At 41.1% G+C, this 16,977-nt stretch overlaps 1 protein-coding gene across 3 annotated transcripts in view; it reads right to left on the bottom strand.

Annotated features, from left to right (window-relative positions):
- Positions 1-16,977, bottom strand: part of phkb (phosphorylase kinase, beta) — a 109,800-nt gene that overhangs the window by 88,149 nt on the left and 4,674 nt on the right. For all 3 annotated transcript variants that reach the window (XM_084354097.1, XM_084354098.1, XM_084354099.1), the window contains 2 exons: positions 5,127-5,265; positions 636-735 (listed from right to left, as the gene is read on the bottom strand). In XM_084354097.1, the coding sequence (XP_084210223.1) occupies positions 636-735; positions 5,127-5,265 (239 nt within the window). The remainder of the gene's footprint in view (positions 1-635; positions 736-5,126; positions 5,266-16,977) is intronic.

Genomic DNA, 16,977 nt, shown 5'->3' on the forward strand with positions numbered 1-16,977 from the left:
AAAATGCCATGTTCTCCGTGAGTGCTGGAGACAGGGGCCGTAACGAACGCAGCTCTGTGTAATTAACTGTGTAAACGCAGCTCTGTAATTAAGACACAGGAAAGCTCTCCCCTAAATTAGGTCGTCAAGGTCGAGGCAAGATGAAACAGAATGGCTGTCGAAGGCACACACCGTACACATGCACGTACACAGTGACACAGTAGGCTGCTCTATTAATAGATGTTATTCATGATAAGGAACAAAAAACAGCATAAAAAGGACTTATCTTGCTCTGCTATGCGTACATAAAAAATGTGCGTTTTGCCAGTTTTCATTCACAGCCTACTCATGTGCATGCATCAGGTTTCTTGCAGACGGTGCGTGAAATTTCCCCCATCGGAGCAGAAGTCTTCGGCAATTAACTGATTGCCGGTTATTAAGCCCTCAGGATTGAGGCAACTGGCTCGCATTGTCATTTGTTATGATATGAAAGACGAACCAGATGTGTCCAGTGCTCCTGCTCTGAGAGACTTTGATAAAGAGCCGCCCAGGATTACACCTTTGATCAGCGATATAGTGTGTGTAACCGTGGGGTGCTTTTACACAAAAATGCAGTGTGAAAACAGCAGCTGAGTGGATTCTGGCAGAAAGCTCACCTTATCAGCCTGTCTCATGTAGCAGTAGAGGATCCCTCTCATGCACTTAATGGCAGAATGCTCCAATTCATGGGTCCGCCCCAAATCGTCATCAATGCGCCTGCACAGCGGGGTGAACACGCAGAACACACAATGAGTGGATAAAACATGAACCGCAAACAAACTGATTTTAAAAGATCATTCTGGTTTATTAAAACTTTTATTGTCTTCATCACATTACGACATCAATGCAACAAAGTCAGAGAGGAAAAAGCATGCAAGTATAACTAAGCCAACAGTTAAGTCAGATTATCTAAAGCACTCAGAGGTAAAACTGATTGAAGTTGAACCAGGTTGTCGATCTGTAGACTGTAATGGATGTTTGTAATAATAACTGTATTCACATTATCTTTTAAATAAGTTTGGCTCACCCGGAGGTTTGCCAGACACATATTTATTCAAAAGCAGTGCAAGTCCACCACAAATACTAGTACGGCATATAGAAATAACCCTTGACAACACAGTTCCTCATGTGGATGGGCACTGCAGTAATATCAAGGTACTCAAATTAACACTGGCGTGTACAACTATAGGAACAAGTTTCTCTACCTGTTCATCATTATTTATGACATAATGAGTTCCAAATAAGACTCAAATAATAAAGCTCATAATTAGTTATTTCTTCGTGGGTCTGTGTCCATCAGAGAGGATGAATAAAGGTGCGATAAACTGTTGAATGACTTGGTTTTACCAGGAAAATCCATCGGTGTCTGACATTTAAATCTCTCCAGTTATAACGTCCAGTGAAAATAGTTCCCTCTTGGCACAATGAGTTGTATGCATTTGAATTATTTTAGAGGTAGGGGAAGCTATTCTGGAGAAAGACAGTTGATTGTTGAGTCCCATTCTGAGGTAGGCAAATACCAAGACTTTGTGATGGTTGCTTGGCCAGAGCCAGCATTGGAATGAGACTCAACAATCAACCACCCATCTTCTCTTTCAAATATAGTTGACTGTTGAGTCTCATTCACAGCAGCAGCAGTCTCCGAGAATTATTTTTAAGCTCAATATAATATAAGAAATTTCTCCCATCTGTTCGGGACATTGAAATCCTCCAGGACACCTGGACCAGCACCGATTTTGTTCTACTACAAACCCTGCTCTGAACATCTGGACTGATTTGGATCTACGACAGTCACCTAAACCTCCCAATGAATGAGCTGCCTGTCATTTCACATCATTTTATGTTTACTTTCATGTCAGGATTTGGAGTTCAACATTTGTAAATGCTGAACCATGGATATTATGAACAAGGTGTCAAAACATTTTCCAGCTGTAAAGGTAAGTTGCAACATACAGAAACAAGGAATTCCAACATGCTCATGGTTTGCAGATATATACTCATTACCAGCATTTATTCTGGTGAATGGGTTGCTGCAGGTCTAAATGCAACCACCTGCCTACACAATTTATAAGTGGCATGCCATTCAGAAGTCAATCAATTACGGTTACAGTGACAACAGTGGGAGTTAGCACACTCCTGGTGGGGGAGGGCAGATCTCAGATGCTCATAACAAAGGTCAGGCTAATAATGACTCTGGGTATCAACAGAGGAGAGGTTAAAATTGTTTAAATTTCAGTGGCACACCATACATCAATCACACTGTCTTTTAGATGTGACCCTGCGCATCAAAACTGAGGACAGTCAGAGGATACAGCGTGCAGCTTTTCATCTTCTAACATCCTGTTTTAAAGTACTTCATTGGGCATTCATTACTGCACTGCATGTCTTCAACAATGTACTATGTATGAGGTGATCCAGCACTGATCAGGGGTCACAGTAACACACAGCGCTTCAGATTTAATTACAATTAATCAGGAAAATGCAAATGGTTAAACACCTTATGAGAAATTATGATAAACTCATCTAAACATGGGTCTGAAAGCAGACAGCCCATCCCACAGAATATATATATATACAGTATATCTCAAAATAAAGAATGAAATATGTTGAATCAAATATATCATGTTTACTTAGAATCAGAGTTTCTGGCAGTCAAGTTCAAGTCGAGTCAGTGAATATCACACACACTCAAACAGATGCGCTGCAGCTGGGCGTGAAGTAAGTAATGGCACTAGCCAAGCCTGTCAGATGAGAATTATCTTAATTAAATCCCAGTGACAATTCTAATAGAAGGCAGCCATGACTGATGACGGGGATCTGCCGCTGGTCACATCACTGCAGTACACTCTATTTTTACCCCTCTCTTCCCTTCTGTCTTCCCCCTCCATCTCATTTCATCACTCCGTCTTTCCTCCCATCTCCTCTCCCTGTCTCTTATCTCTCGTCCCCCTCATCTCTCCCTTTGTCCACCTCAATTTCTAACTCTCCTCTTTCAGTGTCTCTTTCCTGCTCTCTGTCTCTATCCTCGCAATCTCTCGCTCTCTCCACATCACTCTCTCCATCCCTTCTCGTCTCACTCTGTCCTATTATAGGCTCATTTCGTGGAAGTGCTCTTTTCCCTAGAAACTAATCACTGAGGAATGCGGGCATCAAGCGCAGGGACAGTTGATAAAGGAGTTTGAGGCCTTCAGATGGTTTCCAGTGAAATTCTAAAGTGTTCTCCTTGAATCAATAATCCCTGAATGTTTACAAAGCAAAGCCTTCAAATGACAGAGGCAGATTAGAGATCGGGGGCAGTGAGCGTGAAACAGAAAAGAGTGAAACAAAACCCAAAGTCGAAGAAGAAGGGACACGGGGCGGCAAGCTGTGAAACAGTAACAGTAAACTGATGAAGGATTCTTGGTCTGCGCTGCACATAATGCTCCATCTTCTTAAAGGTCCAGTATGTAGATTTTTTATATATATTCTACATTGATAATCATGTTTTCATTAGTGGGTAATCACCTGAAGCTAACAATCACTGTCTTTTGTCATTTTAGAATGAGCCTTTCATGTCACAGATGAAGTGGGTCCTCTGTGCTTGTCTGTCATGTTGCACCGCCATGTTTCTACAGTAGACCTGAACAGACAAACCAAACACTGGCTCTAGAGAGGGCCCTGCTTTTAGCGTCCACTGTAGGTGAGGGTGAGACGAGAGGTATTGCGTTGGTCGGTTGATTGTGAGTCTTATTCACAACTTGTCACATACTGATGCTTTGGGTTGGTAGGTTTGGCCGTCCACCAACCCAAAGCGTCAGTAGGCTGTTTGACAAGTTGGGAATGAGTCTCAATGAGGGATGTTGATGGATTTCGCGATACAGTGGTGGGACTGTGACGATATGTACCAACCTATCAAGTGATTATTTTGCTCGTAAAAGCTCATGGATCCAGCAAGGGAAATCAGTATGAATCCATTCCCCTGTGTCTCCTTGTCATTATACAGTTCTGTTTGAACAGCAGAGGGCACAGTCATACTGCTCAAAAGAAGACAGGCACGTTCTCATAAGACCCGCCCTACTCCGCCTCTGATTGGATGACTTTGTTGGTTTCGTTTCGTTTCGTTCGTGCTTGACTGTGTAACTGTTACACAGACACCCCAGTACTGTGTTTTCAGTGGTCTTTGAGCTGTAATAACCCTCTGATCTCTTCACTTATTCTACAGTGTCTCTAGGCTCTTTACATGGAGCAAGCAGGCAGGCTGTCCGCCAGGCTGTCCCTTCGCTGCTCCACCACCCATCCTGTTCAAAGACAATGCAGCTTTGACAGCTAGGTGGTGTATTCACCAGCGGGGAAACTATGATTCACAATCTGCTACATCAGCTCCTCTGCTGGCTGTTTGTTTTTAAAATCCAACAACGAGAAAAACTCAATGCCAATAACAACCGACAACCACTGAACATACAGTTAGGTGCATGTGGTTGTAATAACAGCAATACTCTTACTATAGTGTTTGATGGATTTGTTTTGTAAAAGCATAATAATAATGTAGTAAATACATGTTTATCTGCTTGAAGATAAGCTACAGTCTCTAGCATCACAGGCTAACAAGCATACAACCTACAGCAGTGAGGCCAAGGAGCACTTCATTCATCCAACACTATTATGTAAAATAACACATTATGTAAAAAAAAAAAAAAGTATTCATTCACGACCAACACATTCACTGTGTGGTACTTCCACCGTGTGGTCCTGGATGCTATCCGAATGTAGGCTAATGTTAGCAGTTCTGTCCTGCTCCTTAATTAATTTGGGGAAGTTTACACTCCAGCAACCCAAGAAGGTCTTCATCTGAGCAAACATTACATTTACCAAACATAAATAGTATTTGTCAGTGGCATGTAGCATTAGCCTCAGTTTTTCAGCACATTATGTAAAATACTGTAAAAAAAATATCAAGCTAGCTATAGCTGATGCAATCTACTAGCTGCAATTGTCTTTTAAGCTAGGAAAATTAGCTAAAAATGAGAAGCCTCCTTTCAAGGGCCTATCATTTTTAATAAATGCTGAAACATAATTTTGTGCGTGTGCCAACCTGAACCAAAAGTGGGAGAGTGCAAGGTGTTGCTTACCGGTGGGCCAAAGCCAGGGCCCAGGCACCAGCAGCACAGTACAGGGAGTCCCGGACCTTGGCCTCCTTGCAGGTGGAGCATGTTTTGACCGGGAAAAGGCCAGTGGTGGGACTCTGGTAGTCCAGAACGGTTGTCTTGACTAGAGAAAACAGACATACAGGAAGTGGTGATGCAACAATTCTCACAGCCACATTAGTTGGAACACACAACAACTACTCTTATTCATCTCATACAGCCTAATGCACATGTTCTGAAGTCTGCTTACTTTTCAACATTACTTGTTTTCACTGAGAATGCTGTTTTTTGAGTGCAGCATCATTCCCATCACACACATCGACCTCTACTGAATGCATTTGTGATCCAGTTTTTAGATGCTTGTGTCAGAGCCACCGTGGAGCCGTTTCATTATTTTGCTGTGTCAGCTGTGCACAGAAGATGCCCCAGTCAGACAGGAAGTCACCCAGTAATGAACTACTGGCATGCACGTTCTCCGTCTGATCTTTTTTTCCCAGGCTAGTCTGCATTTGTGAAGTGTTGAAATATAATATTTAGTCTGCTCCTCAAGCAGGGTTACAGCGCTCTTCTTCCTCTGGCACTGCCTGACCCGCGACACTACTCAGGCTGTGAAGCTGTTGCCACTGCCTCAATCGTTCCTCTGAGCTCCTCATATGCATATTCTGCCTCAAATAAATGAACTCAAATTATGTTAAATTCAATTTAGAAAAAAGTAGCTAAATGAATCTGGCATATATTATTCCTTCTTTGATGAAAGCAAGCAAAAGTAAATGTAATAAACTCAATGGGAGCGGAGCTCTTTTAGTTTGTTATGTAGTTGTCTGTACGCTGCAAGAGTGCGACGACAGATGGATGCCATTCAAGTCGAGCGTGTGAACCGTGACAGAAAGTGTGAATGTCTGCAACAGTGGAGACAAGCAACAACTCCTGGAGGAATATCACTGGGACATTGTATTGCTTTGAGAATACTTGGATTGTGCTGCACAAGAGCCAGCTTATGTTCATGTCAATGATTTGCAAGGCACTGAGAAGACATGTTGACTTGCTCTGTGGTATGTACACATACTACAATACCAGTTACAGACTTCACTCATGTGAGGTAAATGGATACAACCATCATTTCCATTTGGGTGTAAGCTATTTGTCCAGTTCAATGGAGTGAGATAAGGTATTTAAACTAGAGAAGCATGGATAATGTACATTTCTACCCTGCTAACACTCAACATTTGCCACTGCATGGCCCGCAGTGTTTCTCTACTTCTGCACCAGCATCAGACTGGAAATGAAGAAACCTCCTGTTGTTGCATGTTTACGCCTCAAACATAAACTTTAAACCAACATCTTGCTCCTTTAAAGATGATTAAAGATTAATCTTAAATACGACTCAAGTATTTCAGATAAACTTTAAACTAATTTGCATAAATATTATTTTGCACAGATGTTTATGGTCCCCAGAGGACGAAGCATGGTCAATAATACACTTATATGCACTTAAGTAAGCAAGTTAATGTAAATCCACGTATAAATACAGTGTGTTGGTAATTCCATTTCTTCCTTTACATTCAAAAAAATGATTTCCCTACAACAGTGACTTTAACGGCATATGTTCAATGTAGATTAAATGCGAAGTTTTTCTATCATGCTGAGTCAATGTGAATTTTTTTTTATCACTCACATACATAAAAGTAATGTATTTCAAATTGGTTATTCTGTCTCTTGTAATAAATCACACATCTAATTATTACATTTATACATGTTGAATCGGCATGATAGAAACATTTTGCATTGTTGCAGTTGTGTGACACTTAACATTAAGCTTGTACTTTGTTGAGTGTATCTTAATTTTGGAAGCTTGTTTGACTTCTTTTCTTTTTTTCTTTTTTTTTTTGGCGTGCGTCTGTTGGAGGAAGCTTGTGGTGCAACGAGAGAACAAACAGCATTACTTTTCCTCACAGCGTGAACGTGTCTGAATTTAACCGACCGTCAGATCAGAGACTTGTAGAGGCAACTTTGTGTTCGTTTTAGCCAAGATGTTAAATAAGTTATCTCAGATAAGAGACCAACCAATCTTTCTGTGTAATTACTGTCTCTCGCTGGCCCTTTCTGAAGTCTTTGTCATGCACATAAGTACTTGTAAAAAGCCGATTAGAACCCAGTTATGGTATACATGGCCAAGACATCTGCGTTCTCCAGTCGAAATCAGGCCGAGGAAGATTTCTCTTATCCCCTTCCCCTATCACAAACACCAGGTTTCACATTTCTGTGAGGCTGCAGAGAAAATTGGTCGACATTTATGTCCCACTCAGATGAAATTTAATAACTTCCCCTGACTTTTCATCGGTCAAAATTTTGATTTCTTCACTACTTTGGAGTATTCCTGCAAAACTAATGACACATGCTAGCATTTAGCTAAAAGCTCAGTACAGCCTCACAGAGCTGCTAGCATGGCTGTCGACTAACAGGATGAAATGTCCAACATCTGATTGTAAAATATGGTGATGTTCAGGTCAACAAATATATTCTGCCTAGGTTAAACGGTATATAAACAGTATGTGTAAATACAGTATGTAACTCAGACCCCTATCCCTGTTGTCTTGACCTCTTAAGTCCTGACATCACAACAGCAGAAAAAGTTTAATTCCTTAGTGCACAGTGCCAGCGTCAGCTACTGTAAGGTAATTATTTTGGTGTCACCAGAACGACTGCGAAGGACGTTTCTTTTGAAATCTGGGAGCCATTTTTCAGCCGGGGTAGGTGAACGTCTGACTGCACTACATGGACGAGCAAAGGTAAACTAAAATGGTTCAAGATCACCAAAGTTCATGCTCAGCGTTAGTTACCGAGGACAGAACAACGGATGAAAGCTCTTAATACGAGCAGATCGTAGCCCTCCAATAATATATGCTGAAATATTACATACTCAAACATAAGGCCTCCGGGAGAGTAATTTATCTGCTTCACACACACACACATACATCCTCCTCTCCTGCAGAGGTCCCCTCACTGATGACTAATCTGTCTGGAGGGATCACTTCATTTTTCATCAGAACATTATGCCGGTGCAAATGAAGGGGACATCCATTCTGCACTGTCGTTTGTTACAGAGCGAAAGAGCGACAGAGAAGAAGAGAGTAATAGAAAGGGAGATGGAAGGAGACAGGAATGAGGGACGGAGAGATAGGGATGTGTGTGTGTGTGTGTGCAAGAGAAAAAAAAAAGTGGGTGTATGTGTACCTATGAGTAAGGAGAGTGAGTAATGGGCACTGGGAGAGAGACAGGGGCGGGGATGTCAGTCTGTGTGTGTGTGTGTTTTGGTCAATTGAAGGCAACAGTCAAATTGGTAGCGAGAGGAGGTTCATGGGGTCAATAAGGCTGGATATTAATGAACCCCTCAGGTGATCCACCTGAATGTATCACACTGATTAAGTGCCCACTCACGTGCATGCATGCATGAAAGCAAAGGATTGTATTAATACTAGTCTCAGGACGCTCAGCCGGCCCCTGGACTTACTAACGTAACTGTTCTGGTAAAGATGAACCGTGAGCTAAATAGTGGCCCATGACAAATATCCTGACTGATTTATTCATTTTTGCGCCATTGTAAGGACACTTGGTTTCAACATGGAGTAAATTAAGTGTAAACGCATATGCTTAGACATGCACACACACACACACACACACACATACAGTATTCCCCTCCCAATCCATCTGAATTGTTAGCCATTAATAGGACAGTGCCTTTGGGTATAGACTAATTTCGAGTGCTGCTGCCTTAGTGGGAGAAAGGCTGGAAGATATTGGTCATCACGCTCACCAGAAACAACTGCATCACACACTGGTTAGACTCAATGTGCTGTCTGTCTTGTTAACCACAAATACATAAAGAAACTGCGGTCAATAAATAAAGTATGTGTTCTAGAAACCAAACTCTGTCATCACAGTGTGTCGGACCTTCTTTTTTTCAGATTGTATGTTGTGTTCATTAAAGGCTTCACTGTTGTGTGTGCTCAAAATACAGATCTGTAACTTTTCGGTCAACAATTATAAATATTATGTAACATTTAAAATTTCTGCATGTTCATCTCTGGAGATGTATTCCTAGAAAAAATATTTTAATAATTGCCTCAAGTTTAAAGGTCTACTATGTAGGTTTTTCCGAAAAAAAACCCACAATACATTGACTCTCAATCCCACTCGATCATCACTTATGACTCATAGGAGTCTGTGGCGGTGGCTGCCAACCCAACAAATCTGTATTTGACGTCCTGGGAATGAGACCTGAGACCTGAAGGTTTGACCACTTGGCAAATATTTCCCAACAGTGGACATGTGACAGGCCTTAAAGAACTAAAGAAATAAAGTGATGATAAGATTATTTGTATGTTTAAAGGCTAGATTGTATCATGAAGTAAATAGTGGACAGAGTCACTGTGATGCCACCCACCCTGTGCAACCTGTCAATCACAAGGTAGCTACGCCCATAAGCACAGCCTGCTTTATTGTCTATTTTCCTCTAAATGGGGTTATAGTTGAATAAATGAACATCATGCTGTTTTAAAGAAGACTAAGACCGTAAACTCATTAAGAAACTGTTTGCTGAGGTAACAAATCAAGTGAAAAGAAGGGTATTTTTTCATAAGCTTACATACAATAAGACTTCTTTTCGAAAAACCAGTGAGGTCGCCCTCCTTGGCCATTTGAAAGAATGCAGGTTTAAAGCACTCAGTCTAATACTTTGTCAAATTCAACTAAACTTTCAGCAGTTATATTGGAGCCACTGTAAAAAGAAAGGGATACCTTTTTGTTTAATCTTCTGTAACCTAAGTCAGTTTAATAAAGTCATTTGTCACTTTCAATCTTAATTCTACTAAGCTCACAGTTTAAAAAAAAATCTATCTTTTTTAATATGTATTAATGCCCAAAGTATTTCACAAAAATACTGGAACTGTAAAGGACTCATGGTTTCATCTTCTGCAAAACAGTGCCGTGACAGTCATCATTAGACGCAGAACATAAAGGATGAGAGTGCTGAACGTTGTTCCCGCTCAGACTGCAAGTTTCTCCGGATGCAAATCAACTGTTGTTAGGAGTTTTCTGCCTAGCCATCCATCAAGCTAATGTCCCACTAAATCAGCAGCTAATGTCTCAGACGCACACAGTCTGCTCTTTTACAATGGGCCATTTCACTGCAGAGATAGGGTGGGGAAAATGAGAGAAGATGATGAGAATGAAAAAAAAAAACAGAGATAGATTGAAAAGAGAAAAAAAAGATAAGAGAGAGGAACGTTGGGAAGAGTAAGATAACATCCGCAGAGTCGCACAGCAGATGCTACAGGGAAAAATGGAAAAACATAATCAGTCATATTCTCCGTTCATGCCAGTCTCAACAATAACTTCTCTGTCTACTCCCGCTGAGGCCGTCATATTGTTGCACATACGTGTTTCCTGCGATATAACTCTGTGACATGAGTTACTGTTAAATGATCAAACTACTGCAATGCTCACAAAAACCCACTTCTTTCAAACCACAAATGTGTGAGAGTAGAAACTACTTACAAAGACATACTTTTCTGAAAGAATCGCTAATCGTTTAGGTAAACATGCTGATTTGCTTTCTTTCAGAGGGTGAGATGAGAATTCATCATCTCAATCAACCCCAAGTAGAAAGTCAAGATAATGTTCAGCCTAGCTTATAAACAACAAACAGTTAGAGAATATAACTCCCCCCTGAAACCACAAATTATAATTCCACAGTTCTATTTGTGTTTAGATGACAGAAATAAGACAAATGTGTTAATAAAGGTGTTGTTTGCACATTAGATAACTGAGCTGTTTGCACAGTTTAAGTCGAGGGGTCCACAAGATGTTTAACATTGGACCTCCCCAGTGATAAAAAAAAATAATGCAAATGCATGTTTGTATGTACGATGTATTTATGTCTCTGTGTATGTATGTTTATATGTACACCTGTATGTATGTATGTCTGTATGTATGTATGTACACCGATTAGCCACAACATGAACACCAGTTGCTGAGTATACTGTATTATGCAGGTTCCCTTTGTGCAGCCAAAACAGTTCTGACCCCTTGAGGCATAGTCCTAAGACTCTGGGGGGCTGTCCTGTAGTGTCTGGCACCAGGAAGTCTGTAGTGGATCCTTTGGGTCCTGTGGGTTGGAGGGTGGGGCCTCCATGGATCGGGCTTGTCAAGGCAAGTCCCACAGATGCTCAATTGGAGTGGGATCTGGGGAATTTGGAGGCCAGGTCGACACCTTGAGCTTTTTGTCACGTTCGTCAGGTTATTCCTGAGCTGTTTTTGTGGTGTGACACGGGTGCATTGTCCTGCTGGGACATTTACTTGGTCCAAGACTGTTTGTCCTTGTCTGTCAGTCAGTCAGTCAGCCAGTCAGCCAGTCAGTCAGTCAACTGTGCAAGATGCAGTCACTCACTTTACAGGTGAGCAGTTAAGACCGAAATGAAGGCCGAGTTCGAAAAAGATGCCCATGGTCTGAAAAAATAGAGAGGTGGCTCCCCACACTTAACGCCCCTGGCCCACAGTCTTTTTTTGATGCAGTCATGAAACTTTACAGGTGTAGTTGAGATCAACATGAAGGCTGAAAAGGTTTTCTTTCCCTCAATATGGAAAGTTTTTCCTCACTTTAATTGAGGGTCTAAGGACAGAGGATGTTGTTCACTGTACAGATTGTAAAGCCCACTGAGGCGATGTGATTGTGATTTTGGACCGTATACATAAAATTGATTTGGTTTGATTTGAGTTCAAAGATGCTTGTGGTTCAACCCATGAGTACCAAGTACTTATGTTATAATGTTGTATTGACTACTGAGTAGTCATGGGTCATAATGTCAACATCCAGCATCGCAACTGGTGTGATCACATCACAAGATGGTCTCTAGTCTTGATATGGGTGTTCGAATATGTGTACGTTATGTTAAATGTAAAAATGAGTAAAGCTAAATTAGTTACCCAAAAAATTCTGCCTTGTTGGGAAACAGGTCTGACAGTTTGATCACAGGAAACAAAGTCACTCTGCGTCAGGACTGTGCTTCACTGAACGAGGATGGAGTCTGGTGGTGCGTGTTGCCCGCTGTATGTTAAAACTACCAAAATCCTCAGTTAAGATTTCTGTATTGAAGAAAATGTGCCATCTAAAAACTTGAAATGAACTTACCACCGTGCCATAACTTCTTCTGTTTACGATGCTAACAGTGTTTTCATTACAGTATGTTTTTTTACACAAAATCCATTACTATTTAAATCCACATGTCAAGAAAAACATTTGACATTCAGAGTCTGATTAAACGTTTTTTTTTAATAAAACGAGTAAAGCAAGATTTATTCTTTTGCTTTATTCTCTTATTAATGAACTGTGTCTCAGGTATTGTAAATCCTGATGGCAGTGGTCAGTTTTGGGTAAACTTAGTCACTGAAACATAACCGACTGGTTCGAACTGGTACGAACCGACTCACAGTGCAAAATATAAGACAAGGCAAGTTGAAAAAAAATCAAACAATCACAAGAAACAGAAGGAAAGAAAAGAGAGATAAATATGAAAAACAAAGTGAGGAAAAAACAGCCCAGATAACCTTATGTTTTTGCAACAAGCTCATAATGGCTATTAAAAAAAAGAGAGAGAATGTGTTTTCTCCATTCCTTAATCGGTGTGAGCCAGACGGCAGAGCGATAGTGCCTTCTGCCTCCAGTATTATCAGGAAGCTGAGTCAATGGAGTGTGGCCACACTGCCACATAAATATGGAACCACAGAGAGGTGAGGGAATGAAAGTTGAGGGAGGGAAAGAAAAGTAAGAGAGAGATGATGGAGTGATGAACTATGAGAGAATGGTACCTCTGGTATTCTTTCCTTGACAACAGAAAACAAGTCCCCTATCACAACGGCATCGTCAGCTTAAGGCCGCTGGGGGAGGCTTTGCAACAAAACAGCAAAGAAAGAGAAGGAAGGGAAAATGTTACTGGTTTGATTTGTCATTGTCACCCCAACCTCACCCTTCTCCATCCCTTTTCCTTCCCTGGGACTGAAATAAAGCAGGTATATTGGCAGGCAGGTCTGGGTGCCAGCGATAACAATGTTGGCTTTGTTCCCCGCCAGAATTGGACGAGCGCTTTCCGCCGCCACCCCAACACAACAATTAAACAAGCCCAATGTTCAACGCTGCGTTTTCAACACGCTGCAATCTGGCTGAGGCTTTTCTCCGTAAATCTGTGGGGTTTCAACACCGCTGATGCTGGAGGCTACGCTGCAGCCGCTGATAGCGGTGAATCAGTTCCAACTGAGAGCTACACCTGTTGCACGCTGAGCCCTGTTTATTGTCTTCTGTTATTTCATAAACACGCATACACATGCAGCCTAATGAATACCCGGCAACCAAACACGGGCGGCACAAAACGCACACACAAACTGAAAGAGGGGACACACACACACACACACACACACACACAATGCAGTTTATTAATACATCATATTTTGAAACATTACGGTATAACCTCTCCTATGATTAGGATTTAGGATTATATATATATGTAAGTGATTTATAGACATTATTTAAAGCACTCCCAATTATAATTAGTATCATCAATAGTAGGTTGATTTAAGATAAGTGAAAAGAGACGATCTAAAGAAATTAAATGAGGTTATTTCTGAGTGAACTGGGCAGGCTGTAATTGACAGCAATCCCTCTTTTCCAACTGAAAACATGGGGACAAAACACAGAGGAGGACATAATAAAGATCCCCGGCTGCTATCAAACCCGGGAGTTTGCTATTACAAAGAACACATCCAGATCAGAAGGACTCACCTTTTCCTTAAGAACCTTTATTGAAAGAACAGATGCAGTTCTTGACTTAAGTCCCACAAATGATTTAGCACTGTTGTCTCACATACGGCGGCATATACAATTATGCAGTGATGGAATGTAACTGAGTACATGTACTCTATTATTGTACACAGGTACAGTTTTGAGGCACTTTACTTGAGTATTTCTATTTGAACTACACTACACTTTGGAGGTAAATATTGTACTTTTACTTCAATATATTTATTTGGTACCTTTAGTTACTTTACAGATTACATGCTACATTAGAGCCACAGTAAACAGTATATACACAAATGTTAATAAATGTATAATTTACTTTTACCTGTACCTTAAAACTTAAGAAATGTACTGCCAGAAAACCACTTCAGATACATTTACATGTACATTTAATATAAGATGCTTTAGGACTTTTACTCAAGTACTATTCATATGGGTGACTTTCACTTTTACCAGAGCATTATTTCAACACAATATCTCTACTTTTATTCAAGTTTTAAAATAAAAAAACACACGGTCCAGGGTCAGGAGGAGCCTATAATCACAACTTCACTTGCAGAGTTAAACATGTACATATAGTATTTTAATTTCCCTTATAAGAAGCCAGCCACATACTGACAAGACCCCCCACCCCCCAAGGCACAAAGTGGTATTACAATACAAGATTTTCTTCATATTCTGTTGATAAGTCTAGCTAGTTTGTGAATGCTGTTAACTAATCTTCATACATATTGCACCTTTAAAAATGATTATATGGATCAGTGGTTTCACTTTTGTCATGCTACAGCCATGGCACTCATGCTTTGCTTGTGTCCTTTGTATTTCCTATGCCTCCTGTTTTGTCATCTCTCTGTGAGTTGTCAGTGTCTGTTCAGGAGGCATGGTGATTTTTGCTCTCAATACTGACAGGGACTACCTGCAGACCTGCAAACAATCACCTCATCAGCCATACAGTTTTGAAGCTCCGGTCCTCCACCCCCTCAATTTGTCGTGCCAGTGAACATCTCAGACACCTCTGAATTGTGCATTCAAATGATATCTCATGCTTTTGCTTTGCTTTAATTGTGTTTGTCCTGCATCCCAAGATCACAACCTGCCTGTCTGCAACTCCGGTCTCATTACCACCATCCCCTGCTGGTGTACCTCTCAAGCCTCCCACTGCCTCACCTGTCCCCAATGCAGTCACAGCTGGACTCCCCCCTCTCCACTGTCTGCATTTTCAATATTGTTCAACAAATCTACTTTTATTCACCACAATCCTGCATTGGGTTCTGCATTTGGGTTCACCAAGTTTGATCATAACAACTTTGATTATACTGGATTGTATCAGGGGTGTTGTAATAAACAATATTGATGATGACCGTGACATTTAAAAATAAAAAAAATGTCTTAAATCATTTCCATTACTTTACATCATCGCTTTGTCATAGCAGGTGGCAGTTATGCACCTTAACACTGAGAGAGAAATGTCTTATTTTTAGACTGAAGAAACTCTAGATTACAGGTGTGTACCTATGATCCAGCACCTTCACATACACCATCTGCCAGAGCTCCTCTTTAAATGAGCTCTGTCCTCCACAGCCATCGATGCAGACACCACAAAGCTACAGTATTGACGAGTCGAGCTGCTCAATATCTAACCTTAAACTTCAGACTGTGTTGGGTAAAACACGTGTCCGGCTGCTCATTATCACACTTCAGCCTGATGTGTGACCAGCAGTGCAGCAAAGGTTTTTTTTCCTCGTCATCCCCACCTGACTGTGACTGACTGAGCCACTTGATTTAGCTTGAAAAAGGATTTATTTTTTCTCCAGCATGAGGATCTGCTGCATGATTGCCACCAAGTTTCCTCTGACGTCAGTGGAGGTGCTTCGTACTTTTAGGAGAGGTGGGACGCGTCCGCTATGAAATGCTGTAGCCCAATTTGAGGGCAGTTTTTGCTGTACTTCTGCCAAATTCAAGCTGGAAAATACCAATTAAGGTCACCTTTAAAAAGCTCCTAGTTCAAGGTCATTGCACGATTTTGTACTTTCCGTGATCTGTCACATGTAGAGAAGCACTGGCATGGTCCAAGCAGGCACGACATGTGTTGTCTGTCTTATATACAGTACTGCACATCGTTAATTATAAATTAGGTTACGTTTTTTTAAGATCTCTGCAACTACACAATGACCAACAGCAGAACGTGTGCAAATCTGGACATAGCCTATCAAAAATCCATGATCATACGCTGCTTGTCTGGAGAAGGAACAGTGGGAGAAAAAACATTTTAATGCACTTAGAGCTCAGAAATTCCTCCTCAGAGCATGTCAGGATTTCTCTGCCGTACGGTGTCGTGCGTTTTAGTTCCTTCAACAAGAGCAGCTGAGAAAAGCCAAGCTTATGTCCACAGTGGCAAAATCACCACTGATCCTTGGGGAGAGCATCCTGAGCTGTATTACCAGAATCTAACAGCCACACACAGCCGGAGGCAACACATGATCCTGCCGTCTGCACACTAAACTCAACTCTATCCGCTTAGAAGGAGTGATGTGTTTGGCCTATCCCCTGTGTGGCTCTTTAACTCTACTTGTATTGATTTTACCGGGGGAAAAAGAAGGGTGAACATAGTTTGTCATCATCAGGCAAAACAAACACAAAATATGCACTTATCTTACATATTACTTCCCAATAAATAATATCAAGCTATGACTGAGTGTGTTATTGAGTCGACATGTCACTGATTATTAAACCACTTCCTCTTTTTCGTCCAGCGACATCTCCTGCTCACTAAACTGCTTCATCTGGCTCGGACACAGATCATTCTCACAGCAGACATTGTGATTAATCAAACACACCGCGGAACTAATGCGAGTAATAACGGCTGTATTCAGTTTAGGTGTCTCAGTGCCAAAGCCTCACTACTGAGTATGCTGACTCACTGGCACACCTAAGTGGAACGTAACCATCATTAATGCTATTAGCTACACCTGTGATTTTTATGAAATG

Source organism: Pagrus pagrus (genome assembly GCF_965226575.1).
Source record: "Pagrus pagrus genome assembly, chromosome: 1".
NCBI classification, from domain to species: domain Eukaryota; kingdom Metazoa; phylum Chordata; class Actinopteri; order Spariformes; family Sparidae; genus Pagrus; species Pagrus pagrus.